At 47.1% G+C, this 13,078-nt stretch overlaps 1 protein-coding gene across 7 annotated transcripts in view; it reads right to left on the reverse strand.

The window, feature by feature from the left end:
• The window catches only part of LOC102948041 (Grid2 interacting protein), a 104,662-nt gene that overhangs the window by 16,141 nt on the left and 75,443 nt on the right, over positions 1–13,078 (reverse strand). For 5 of the 7 annotated variants that reach the window (XM_043524332.1, XM_043524334.1, XM_043524335.1 and 2 more), the window contains 6 exons: positions 10,641–10,795; positions 7,948–8,055; positions 4,207–4,307; positions 3,521–3,638; positions 2,165–2,490; positions 1,164–1,577 (listed from right to left, as the gene is read on the reverse strand). In XM_043524332.1, coding sequence (XP_043380267.1) covers positions 1,164–1,577; positions 2,165–2,490; positions 3,521–3,638; positions 4,207–4,307; positions 7,948–8,055; positions 10,641–10,795 — 1,222 coding nt within the window. The remainder of the gene's footprint in view (positions 1–1,163; positions 1,578–2,164; positions 2,491–3,520; positions 3,639–4,206; positions 4,308–7,947; positions 8,056–10,640; positions 10,796–13,078) is intronic. The other 2 variants (XM_027821051.3, XM_043524333.1) reach the window with 1 other exon arrangement.

The raw sequence follows: 13,078 nt of genomic DNA on the forward strand, positions 1-13,078 counted from the left end.
TTCAGAAGACAGTCCCACTGGAGTTAATTTAGCAGGTTGTATGACATTTAAATTTAAAAAAATAACAACTTTTCAGCATGTTTCTTGGGCAGATATTACTTCACTAATGCATACGATGGGAATTACAGAAACTTCAAGGGCCTTTTGCATCCAAAAAAATCACTGAGCAGAAATACTTCATTCCCAGGCCCCCCAAAAGGGGAGTGAGAATCAAATTTACAGGCAGAGTACTCCAAGTTAATTCACAGACTAAAATCACTTGGTGAATTAGGGACCCGCATGAGAGACTGCCCCGCTGTTCATTTCTAAGTTTTCTAATGCTGTTTAGGGAAGAAAGTACACGGCTTGGAATTTAAATCTCACAGGGCTCAGCTTTTTCCAAATCAATTCACAGCAACTAACATTCACCTCAATCAAGTCAAATCCTATCATTTTACCTGAGATAATCAGCTGAGTTCTGTGTCACCACTAGGGGGCGAATCATAGTCTACAACACTGTCTAATGAACACTTCTGGTTCTAGCCTCTCATTCATCTCTCCAGTTGTAATGCACCGGTCCCTGTGCTGGCTGGCAACCTGGCTGCCATTCTTCTGCTTTCCAGCATGTTCACAACTTTTAGCCCACCCCTGTCGATAAAAATGCAATTTCCTATGGCTGGTGATTGATGACAGCTCCTGCCCACACTGACCAAGCCATATGGATATAAAGGAATATTCCGCAGCGTGCTGCTGGGACAGATCTTATTTGATACGTTTTCCACTAATAATCACACCTGACCCTTATGTGGTCCTTTGGGTTCTGATCCAAACAAAGCAAGGATGAAATTAAGTGAGAGGCACCACATAATACAGCAGAATAAGAACTGACACCTTGGGACAGATAAGTGAGTCCACCTGTTTCAGTTTCTTGCCTAAGGAGTGGCCAAGCCCTGATATTCCAGGGGAAGGGAAGAACACCCCCACAGAATGCACCTGGCCAACTGGAAATGCTGCTGCACATGAGGAAATCTTCTTTCCTGACCCCTATAGTGTATGCCTTGGAGCCTGAGATTTGATTACTTGGATTGTTAACTTTGCTGATGTAGACGTCAGTGTGACTAATGGACCTAATGTCATCCTGAGCCTGAGTGCTGTCATTCCAGTTGCTGGGTTCCATACTGTACCTGCCCCCAGATGGTGCCTTCCGAGTTCTCCACTTGCTCCCACCGCAGCCTTTTGACGCTCATGTGGCTGGACTCACTCCTGCGATGTACGAGGCCCTGCTGCAGCAGGGGGGGTGCACATGGCACTGGTGGGGGAGGTGGGGGAGGAGGAGGGGGAGGAACTGGGTGTGAGTGACTCCCTAGGGTTTTGGAGAGTGGGGAGGAGATATTTCTGGTGGCCTCTGAGCTCAAAGTGACTGGTCTTGGATCATGGAACTGCGGTGGGGGCGGGGGCGGACTGAGTGGGGGAGGGGGGATGTGATCGGATAGAGTGGAGTAGGTCAGAGAGCTCCCTTCATCGCTGCTGCTGATGTACTCGCTGGCACTGCTCATATCATTGGTGACATAGCTGCCCTGGTCGTCATGGAAACTCATCTGATTTGGGAAAAAGAGAATATAACTACACCATGAGAAAAGCTTCTACTCCCAGCCACTGGGCACAAAAGCCCACAAGGGTACAGGCTAAAGCTCGAGTTAGCACAACTCGTCAGCCATTAACATGACCACTCTGTAGTGTGGACACAGGCTAGCACCTAGGACACAATTCACTGGGAAAGAATTCACATCTTCCTGCCGTGCAAAGAAGCATGATCTTAGCGCCTCACGGGAGGAGTGCAGCGCCCGTGTGCATTCAGCAGCCTCAGTGGGGCCACTCTCACTCAAGCTAGGCTGACTGGAGAGCAGTAATGTAAGTGTAGATAACTTGAAGTTACCTCTACAGTGCAGTCAGGCCCTGGGAGAGCTCTCGGCCCTAGGATCGCAGTGTTGCTGTACAGCTCAGAAGTCTCCTTCATTGTCCCCATCCAGCTACTTCTGCAGGAGCCTCCCCGAGATATAGCCACCAAGCTTCTCCCTCCTGCTATCTGAGTCTGATGCGACTGTACCTCATCCAAACAGGGAACCCAACCTGAGGGAGCCCAGGAGAGCCCGGTGTGCAGCCCTGTCCAGCTCCCTTTGCTCACCTCCTCGTAGTCATTCTCAGGTGTGAGGAAGTCATCCACGATGGTGACCCTGTGTCCCAGCTGCTCACTCAAGGCGTCCAGGAAGCGATCTGTGTCCCGGCTCCGTGGTGGCCTGGAGAAGGTGAAGAGCTTCTTCCGTTGAGACAGTGGGCTGAGCGTGTAGTCCATGTGCTTGGGGGAAGGGGCAGGGCTGCTGTCTAGGCTGACGTAGGGGTTGGACTCTGTGCTGCTGGGGGAGGGGATGCTGCTGTGTGGGTGGTAATAGCACTGCTGGGATGGCAAAGGATCACTCTGCCAGGAGATCGTCGTCCCCGACTTTCGAACACCTGCAGGAAACAAACAGTGCTGCACAGTAGACTCCTCCAAGCCTACATCTCGTTTAAAAGCAGGGCTTTGAACATTTCCTGTGGTCTAACACGGATGCCTAGACTTCACCCAGCCACGGGTCACTAGAGCAAACTGTTTGGAGCTCCAATGTCTGTGTACAATACAGCAACCTTGATATAAAGGTGCAGACTGGAGAGATGATAGTTGCCAGCATCTATCATCTACCCTGATCTGAGCAGAAACTTCTTGGATCAAACTAGAGCATGGCAACTCCCCAATCCTCCCCACTGAAGAGGAAGGTCACGTTCTAGAACTCTGTGGGCCCCCTTAGACTCATAGGCTGCACCATTGCCTTCCTTCGTATAAAAAGTTGCAGTGATGTGGTGCACAGACCCCACACTGACCAAGAAGGGGTTAATTAGGGTTCTGGGTTCCATAAGCCCTGCCCCAATACACCTGCGAGAGCTGTCAAGCCTGGAGGGAAGGTTAAAAGGCGGAAAGCCCGGCTCAGTAGTGGCTGACCAGCAGAGAGAGGGGACGTCCTAAGCTAGCTCCTTGAAAGAAGGAGTGGATGCAGCCAGGGGATGTTTATAGACTACCTGAAAGAAAGTGTGGCTGGGATCTAGCATCTAGCAGTCTCTGGAGAGAGTCTCCCTGGGGGTAGGTAGGGACGGTTACACTTCACACAACTAACGTGTTTTTCTTTTGGACCTGGAAGATTGTGTTTGTTGTCCTGCCCAAGCCCTGCTTAAGGTCAGAGTATGACCGGGGAATCAACAGGCCCTTCACCCACTTTCTCCCCAAAAGGGGATGACTGCCTGCAATAAACCTGTGTTGATTTCACCCTCCTGGAGCCCATGCAGTAATTTGTCATGAGACCTCAAGTGACTTGATCCCAGGTGCAAAGAGAAATGTAACACAATCCTGGGACTGCATAACTAGCACCAAACCTGCATGTTGCAGGTCATCATACCAGCTAGAGCAAATGAACTGCCTCCATCCCAAAACCAGGAGAAAGAAAGCCTCTACCTGCAGCGTTAGCCTGGTCTGGGACAGGGGGTGAATCTCTGTGTGTGGTGGCATTAGCCATCTTTCCTGCAAAGCTGCTGATCAGGCGATTTTCTAACTCTGCATAGACAGCCGACATCTGAAAGCAAAAGGGAAAAAACAACCATAAATGTCCAACTCTGGAAGTGTCTGAAAACCAGTGACGTAAAGGAGGAATGCTCTGTGTCCCATCCCTGATCCCAACTGCTCTCTATTATTGATTGCATTGAAAAATCACCCTTTTTTAAGGAGCATTTGGCGCTAAAGGAAGATGATTCCCTCTTTTCTGAATCTCACACAGTTCACGCTCCCTGATTAGATTGTACCAAGGCTTTGAAAGATGCCAGTACTGTTAAAGCAACCGACTGCCAGGGTAATTTGTTTAGAGAGCCACTCTGATGAGGTGCTGAAGGGATTGTGTCTGGCATGGGAAGCAGATACCAAGATGAAACATTTGCATGCAGCTCCCTTAGCACCCTTCCCTTGTTTATCTACCTTCTGATGTGAACCTAAAATAAAGTCAAACTGTTCTGCTGCCCTGTGAAGTCAAAATGTTACATATTCATTGAGCAAGACGCTGCCCAGGAAAGCTCCTCTCTCCCAGCCGCCACCTTCCTCACAGAAAACCCACCCAAACAGCTGCACACATAGATAGCCAAGGTTCAAACCATTTTGGGGTTGGGAGTCTCTGGAAGGGATGTGCCGTCACCCGCTTGCCTCTCTCCAGGCGTCAGTCGACTTGATACTTCCCCGGTGTCACTGTGACCTGCTGGGAAAGGAAAGAACTGCCAGTGATGTCCCCTGTATGAGCATCCTTTGATTTCACTGCTGCACCTGCCCACCTCTCACTACTCAGAGAAAAGGGAACATCCACTCACATGAGACTAAGGGCCTGATCTCATCTTCCCTGTGGACCCAAATATCTCACTCCCTTCAGTGGAACCTTTGGATGCAGAACAAGGATAGTTCAGATTTTATGGACTGTACAGTCCCCAAACCCTGAATGAATGATGAAGAAAATGACATATTTCCTGCTGCACTGTGGGTAATTTGTTAAAAGCTTCATTTAAATTGGCATCTACACTGTAGGACAGGGTCGCTCACTAGGGAAAATATTTGTGTAGAACAGGCAAATGTGCAAAAATATTTAAATTATGACACTTAGCATGGAGACACCAGACATCACACGAGGAATTAGCTGTGGTCTAGTGATTGGAATACAAGCCTGGCAGCAAGGAACACCAGAGTGCTAACTGCATTTCAACAGCTAGTCCTATGCTTGGGGGCAAGACACTTTGCCTCTCTGTGTTTATAAAATGAGGATATTAGTGTTCACCTGCCTACCTTGCTGGTGGGTTGGTGTGAGGGTTCATGTAATTTCTCACTGTTTGACAGGTGCTTAGCATTATTATTACTCTATAATCGATGATGCACTTTACTGGTGTTGCACAAATTTTCAGCACCAGTTGCATCGTCTCTAGTACAACGTTGGGAGGAAGGAACATTACCCAGTTTGTCAATAGGTATTTCTAATGTATCCATCATGGTGCTATCAAGGCATCTTGTTACTGCAACACCAAAGGTTTTCTCCTTTTTTAATAAATCCCTGGATATTGTTTCATTAAGACACTTCACCCTATTTGTCATGTGCTGGATAACAGATGAATCCAGAATCACTGCAAATGAAAAGCACGTGCCACAGATTCTGAGCTGTCACCAGAATAAAAGCAGGAGCACGAACAGTGAGGGTGAGACGAGGTAAGCGCTGGGACTCACAGGGTTACAAGGTGGACTATGCAGATAGAACAGCTTTCCTAGGACAGCCACTCCACTAGCAACAGGCTAGCAGGCATATTCCTAAACTCATTTTCCTCTGTGCCAAATGCATCAGAGTGTTTTTTCTGAAGTTGCCATTAATAGCTGGACTTTGTCCATTCAGAGCAAATGGGTCAAAGTCAGACCTGGTGTGAGTGCATGGCACACCATGGCTTTCTCTGGAGATGTGCCTGCTTGTACCAGGGTTGAATTTGGCCCTAGATTTGGAGATAAAAATATCTGGGCTGAAAGGAATGTAAATCTCTCCATAGGCTCTTTAACATTTGGAAAAAGATGGGGATTAAAAAGCGTTTCCTCCCTGGCAGTCACTCACCCGCGTTTCTAAATAGAACTGGGAGTCTGAGCCTGCTCTCAGGAGAAGTGGCCACGGCGGCCAATCAAACCATTAACCTCAGGCCAAAGAACCAGATCAGCCATAAGGGAGAGATGGGCTGCAACTTAAAGCTGAGCAAATCAGTTTAACAAAAAACTCTGAGTTCAAACACTGTCAGACCATCCCACCCTGCAGCATTATTGCTCATGGTCAGAGGAGTTCCAGGGGCTTCTTACTTCCTGCTGGACATGGAGGGGTTAAAATACAGCTGAGGGACAGATCCCCATCCCATCTCATGCCCTTGTGCTATAAAAGGACACCCAGATGGAGAAGAGCCAGCATTCCAGGTGTGTGTTGGGGCAGGAGGGGACATGGCTGGAACACCTTGTACTCCAGTGATCCTGGGCCAGCCGGATGGCCCCTACAGGGTCACTATAGTTTATGCATAATGCCACCTTTGCTCCCCTTCTTGGGGACTGGAATCCTGGGGTCCTCACTCAGTCCTCAGGCAAAGTGCCCACTGCCTTCAATGAAGTTTGCCTGAGTAAATGCTGAGTAAGGCCTTTAGGCTTTGGCCCGCTGAAATCAATAGGTAAAACACCTGAGCAAGGCCTGAGTAAAATCTAGAGAAAGAATTTAGGATTTGCAGCTCAACAAGCAGAAATTCACCAGGCACCCTGCAAATCCAGCAGGTGCGGGTAGCTTGGGTTACATTCAAAGAAGCCCCTGTTTTTGGGTGTTCATCTGAATCTCTGGCACTTTTGCCACTCCTCACTAGCAGTAAATAGCAGACAGGCTGATACTATCTTCCAGTTTAGATTCTTTGTCACCTTGACCTCGAAAACCTTTTTAAACATGTGGTTTGTGCAATAAAGACATCTGGAAATCTGCTAGGTATTGTCTATTCCCAACACTCTCCTTTCAGTTTGGGACTAGTTCATTCCAAATATTATTAGGACAACAGGTCACGCTTTCCTCCTGCTTTGTTTTTTCAAAAGGGCAGCTGAGGACAATATTCCTAACCTAACAGATGCCATATATCTGTCTGGAATGTGAGGCTTCCCTCTGGCTAATGCAGTTGTCTTGGATTCCATGCATTAATGTCAGTCACCAGAAATCCCCCTCAGCAACAGGTTACTGGATTCTGCCAGTAGAAAGGTCTTCTAACTGGCGGCTCTGACAGCATCCTCCTTTGACAGCTCAGTAACACTACAGTCCCTGTTAATGGTGACAAGTTCACATGAGGACTTAGGTTCCCATTTTTAAAAGCCCCATTATCCTCCAGGTTAGAGGCACCTGAGGCTGTTACGTCAGAGGAACATGGCTGGTTATGGTGAGTCGCATGGTGCTGAGAAACCAATGAGTGAGAAAGCGCCACAGTTAGAATTCTATTCCGCACTGGGTGCCAGCTGCTAAAGGGAGGTGAACTGGCTGTGACTGCATGTCCAAACTATCAAGCGGGATCTGGCAGAGAACTGAGGTGGGAGGATGGAGCCAGCAGCAGTGTGATGCTCTCCTAGGGAGAGCTGCAGGGGTTTCAGGATGCTGGAAGGAGGCCCTGAAGGAAGGTAAGGAGGCTGTGGCTTATCATGGGAGGAGGAATGAGGTGTTTGCTGAGGACAGAAGGAAGGCTATATCAATCCCTCAGTGCAACTCATGCACTGAGAGTGGCTGGACAGGTTAACAAGCCAAGACCTCCTTCAGAACCAGCGTTTGTGGTCCTGGGGACTTTCCAAACACCATTTTAGGTGTGAGCCTTGGGAGGTCTGGACAAGCAATGATGAGATCCAGAAAGAACTACGGATCCAACAGACAGAAGTGAGCCTCATCCTTTAATGCTGCAGTGAGGCTTATCCCTGGAAGAGCCTCAGTGCAGGGGCTGTTTAGATGATTATTGCTAATCCACTGGCCTGGCGGCCCACTGTAATTCTCCCTGGCTGCCCCTCTGAACAACATTAGGGACCCTGAACAAACAACTTACAGCCTCCACCCAGGCAGCTTTTCCATTAGGACTTTCTGATGTTAAACACTTTGTTCCTTGTCTGAACAAAAGTGGATTTGCTGCCAAGGACTGTGAGCCTGTCTCTCTGCTAGATTGTACCTAGTGCTGCTATTTAGACCAGTGTCAAATCAAGGACTGAGCTGGAACAACAGCTAGAAATCCTGCATCTTGGATCTGTGTCCTCTGGGCCCAGGATATATGGGAAACAGCCACAGGAGCTCTCCAAAGGGAATCTTAACAGAGCAATGAATTACCTACCTCCTGTCCCCCCTTCCTCAGGGCCTCGCGTTCGAATGCTTCCCCGACATACTGAAGCCCCTCGAACTGAAGTCCGGTGCCGTTCCTCTGCCTCTGGCTCTGCTGCAGCTGCAAAGAGCCTTTATAAGTTACGGTCTGTCTTTGCAAGATGCACCGGCTCCCAGTGCTCCTCACCTACCATCTTCCTATTAATTACAGAGGGACAACCCCAGGGACATTCAAATTTGCAGCTGCTGTTGACCACAAAGTTCTGTGAGCCTGAAATCCCACCCCCACATGGGGACAGGATCCCAGCATATATGGCTCATCAGGAATGACTCCAGAGGGAAAGAGTCAACCTTCTCTTTCTCTGCCCTCTAGGGATGGGCTCCTGGCATGCAAAGCAGTCTATACTGCAGTGCAAGCTGTAAGAAGAAATCTCCAAAACCACAGGGTTGATGCTGGTGTTGGGTAAAATAATCTTAGCATTACATCAGAACCTAGAGGCTATGGTGTTCAGTGCCTGGCAGGTAGGCACTCAGACAGACATCCATGAAACATTACCACAGTGGAGACGACCATTTGGTTTGGAACCAGATCAAATGAAGAGCTACCCTAAATCTGGGGCGGTTTGGCCTTCATGTTCCCAAACATGGGTATGCACACACTGTACCAGAGTACATGGAAAGTCACATGAGCACAGACTGACCTTTTATGGAAGGGAGCACATCCATCGATTCCTAATTGTAAGGTCTGAATACCAGGAACTCCTGGTTTCAATTCTGCCTCTGAAACTGTGTGGCCTTGGGTAAGTCACTTCAACACCCTGTGCTTCACCTCCCTCATCTGTAGAATAGGGCCAGTAATGCTGACTCCGTGTAGGGCATTCTTAAATTACTATCTGTAAAGTGCTTTGAAGATCAAAAGTGATGTGTATGTGCCAAACAACATTATTAATCCATTCAGAAACCCAAGCTCACATCAAATGACCTGAAGTAGATACATATCTAATCTAACCATATACACGGGGAAAGGGCTAACTTTCAAATAGCATCACCTGTAAAATACATATCTGTGCATGAAAAAGAACACATACATGTATAGTGGGCTCAATTACATGTTTGTAGCACATTTTACTTGCGCAACTTAAATGCCTATGTTTGAAAACTGCATTCATAGAATAGGAAAGTATGACCTATTCTCTACAAGTGTTAAACTAAGTGAAAACAGGCAACTGAAATCAAGACTTCTGATCTGTCTCCTGACATCATTCTGATGTTAATAATATCATTTAAAGTCTTCATTTTGAATGTCAGGGCCTCACTGCTTGGAATGCTCATGTAACAATATGCATGTTTGCCCACTTATTCTGAATGCACGAACACAGTCATGTTAATTGTATGTGCAAATTAGGTGAGCAAATACACAAGCATTTTTGCATGCACAATTCAGAACATGTGTGCCTACACTGCAAGAGCTGGTTGCTCCTACACAAATGACTTTTCCTTCGTAAACAGATGGTGTGTAAAAAAAAAAAGAAAGAAAGAAAGAAAAAGGGTGCCTCAACAAATCCTCCAGTTCTTCAAACTGAAAACTCTTTCCTGCAGTTTTAGCCATGATGGGTTTAAAATAAACTTATCAGCAAAATGTAAACGGTTTAAAACACAGGAATGTCAAAGTAATTAACAAATCTAGATACAAAGATTAAAACCTTTCATTCTAAATTTACCCTCTGCCTTTTTGCTGTCTGATTGTGAAGCCCATAATCCACAGCACACCACAGTTGGTTTGTATGTTGCCACAGCAACGACAGCTAGTGACAAGGAAGAAAAGGTAGGTGCGGACTCCTTCACTGCAGGATGCAATGTGATTTGCTAATGCCACCCTAAATCTCCGGGACAGAACAAAACCTCCTAGGCAGGGGCCTCCTAGGCAGAGACTGGAATCAAGCATGTTTCTCACTTTCTTTGTGTGATCTTTTGATGGTCCTTAATTTTAACTGAACCCTAATTGTAGACATTTCTTTATGCCACATGTTGGTGACATCAGGGAAGAAATTGCATCCATTATTTACCTCTGACTATCTCAGATGCATTCTGCCCACTAAACCATTCATCTACTCCTGGGACTTCTATCATGCTACGCTTTTGAGCAGCCTTCAAAGAGCCACCATTTTTTAAGACAACCTACCACAAAAATATTTTTCTTTTTTTCCCCCAAAATGTGAAGTTTTCTTCCAAAATTACACTGGTCCAAGGTGCAGGAAGAGCAGCCTTCAGTCCTGGACCAGTCCCAAGTTTAAAGATCAATATCTCATGAATGATCAGGGCTAGAAACTGAGGGTCCTGATTCTGCACTGTCTTATACCATGGATAGTCATTTACACCTGTGCAAAGCGGATGTACAACACTGCCATTCTGATCAGGTAGAATTTTACACCCAGTCTTCACAGGTGTGAGTGACTATACAAGGTGCAAGGCATGGGAGAATCAGGCCCCAGAGCTCTGTCCCATTCAAGAAAGGATGGCAAGCCACCCTTTCTAATGAGAATTCACCACTTTTTTCTAGCCCTAGCACAACACAAGATATTTAACCTAACCTCCACTAATCTTAGGCAGCTCTTGACAATGTGATAACATGCAACAAGTCCTGATCCCCAGGGACGTCAAGAGACACAGCGTGCACGTGTCAGAGTACAGGAGCTTTCCTCTCACCTGCCACCAACTTGTAACCAAGGAACCTGGCAATCTTTTGCTGGCAGTGCTCCTGCTCTTCATATGTCAATAGCTGGTAGATAAACTGCCAAATGATCTGCTTGACTGGTGTGTCCAGCACAGGGTACACATCCACTATAAGAGTATCGATGTTCCTGCACAGGTGAAAAGAGAAGGCAAGACAATGATCACCTACAGTATTCCTTCCCATGAAAACTCCCTTTTTGTTTCATCACTTTCTGTCCTATATTTTAGGTTTTAGATTTTAGCTCCTGTAGCCAGGGGCTTGTCTCTTATTTGTCTGTGTAATTGTACTGGGCCCTTTATAAGCAGGCACTGCCCGCCCATTTGGCATGGCACCGGTACTTGTCTCTTTAAAGCAAGAGAATTCTGGGAAATGTAGTTCTACAGCAGTCCCAGGGCATGTGACTCAGGGACCATGTGATGGCTAGGCTATAAAAGGCACTGCTCTTGGGTCAGTGTGAGGTTGAGATAAGATCTAAGGCTGAGGCCTATCTGAACTACGGAAGCAGGCTTGAAGAGATTACTGGAAAGGGCCTGGGAGGAGGCCTAGAGACAGGTGGAAGAAGAAGGAGAAACCCCAGGGAGAGGTAAGATTTGGACAGGCAGTAAGTAGGAAGTGGCCCAGGGCAAAGTGAAGCCAGGAGTAGAGTGGCAGAGTTGAAAACAAAACTTGGGAGTCTTGTCTACCAGTCGTCCGCACTCGCCTCCCGAGGGATGCTGGGAATTGAAGCAATGTATACTCCTGGCTTGCCATTTGCAGTCCTCAATACAATCATTGTCCGAGACAGAGACGCTGGGATTATAACATCTGGCATGTCAGTTGGTGACAGGCAGCGTTATATCATACAGTTCTGACCCTTCCAATGTTTTAGCATGTAACTGAGCAGCTAATTCTGTTTTGCTGTCCCTCATGTTCAAACACCCCTGGCAAACTACACACAAACAAAATCAAATGAGAACACAGGAGGTGTGACAGCTGATCTGACCACTAGTCCACCAAGTCTAACTCCATGTCTCTTGCAGTGGCCTAGAGCTGGTCTATCAGAGCTGGTGCACCCAAAGGACCAAGCCACAGGTGTAACGCAGCACCTGGGGGATGAAGGGTTAGCCTTTGTCTACGCTATGCACCTTTCAGCAACACGGCTAAAAGGCGTGCAGTGTAGCTGCTGTTTGTCGACAGGAGAGAGCTCTCCCGCTGACAAAATTTGTCGGCAGGAGTACCGGTGCTTTTCATCGACAAAACTTTTGTCTTTCAAGGTGTGTGTGTGTGGGGGGTTTAACACCTCTGAATGACAAAAGTTTTCTCGTTCCGTTGCCAGTGTAGACAAAGCCTTGGACTCATTACATTTAATATCTCTGGGCACCATCCTGCTGCCACTGAAGACAGGGACAAAACTCCTAATGTAATTGGGATCAGGCCTATAGGCTGCAAAACTGCATCTTGTTAATGACCAGCATTGAAACAAAATGCAGAATACATCATCCTCTGCTCCGTCAGGGAGTGCGTGACTGGGGAATCCATACAGAACTGTTCTTGCCTCATGAGAGTTCAAAGCAAGGAATGCTGCTTAATCAGGGCAGGATTAGCATAATCTGTGTTTAAGGAGGGCTCATTCAGCCAGCGCCAAGGTGCTAAAAGGTATCTAATCAGGTGTGGAATTCTGAGCTCTGAGACGCTGCGAAGCAGGGACCTGATCCTGCACTCACTGATGGTGATGGTAATGCTCCCATTGATTTTAGTGTGTGCAGCATTGCGGCCTGAAGGTGAAGAAGAAATGAAGGAGAAGTGCTATGAACAGTACTGTTATTGGTGCATTTTTATTTAGTAGCTTATACCACCATGGACAGTCCCTCATCTTCCATGGAGCTAAATTCTGAAGCTTCCCTTGGAACTCCTAGTGAAATCAATGGGCCAATCCGCTCCCTACTCCATTTCTACTCAGGCAAAGCTCCCAGTGAAGTCAGCAGAAGTTTGCCTGACTAACTCTGGGTAGGAGCTCTGGATTTGACCACTGGCATTTACACCTGTAAACTTGCCATAGTAACTAATATCCAGTGGAAGGGATAGGGGAGCCAGGCTGCTTTTCCCAATGAATGCCAGGGCTCTAAGAAAGATGGTCCTGAGCAGCCCATCTGGGGACATTATCACTCCTAATATCCAAATGTCAGGCCTGATGATGGCTTTATCAGCATTGTCTGAAAAAGGGTAAGGGTCAAGGGTAGAAAACAAGTGCATTATTGAAGCTCTCAATGCCTCCATAAGATCAGTTTCAAGGCCTGCAGCAGAGCGAAGAGGATGTGTTCAATTACAGGAAGAAAAGTTTGCCAGCGGGAGGCATTCTTGTGCTAAGGCCAAGGGAATACATTTGCCAAAATGCTGAAAGGAGCAATAAGAGGAATAAAATGCAATGAAA

The sequence above is a fragment of the Chelonia mydas genome, chromosome 10 (genome assembly GCF_015237465.2).
Source record: "Chelonia mydas isolate rCheMyd1 chromosome 10, rCheMyd1.pri.v2, whole genome shotgun sequence".
Lineage (NCBI taxonomy): Eukaryota > Metazoa > Chordata > Testudines > Cheloniidae > Chelonia > Chelonia mydas.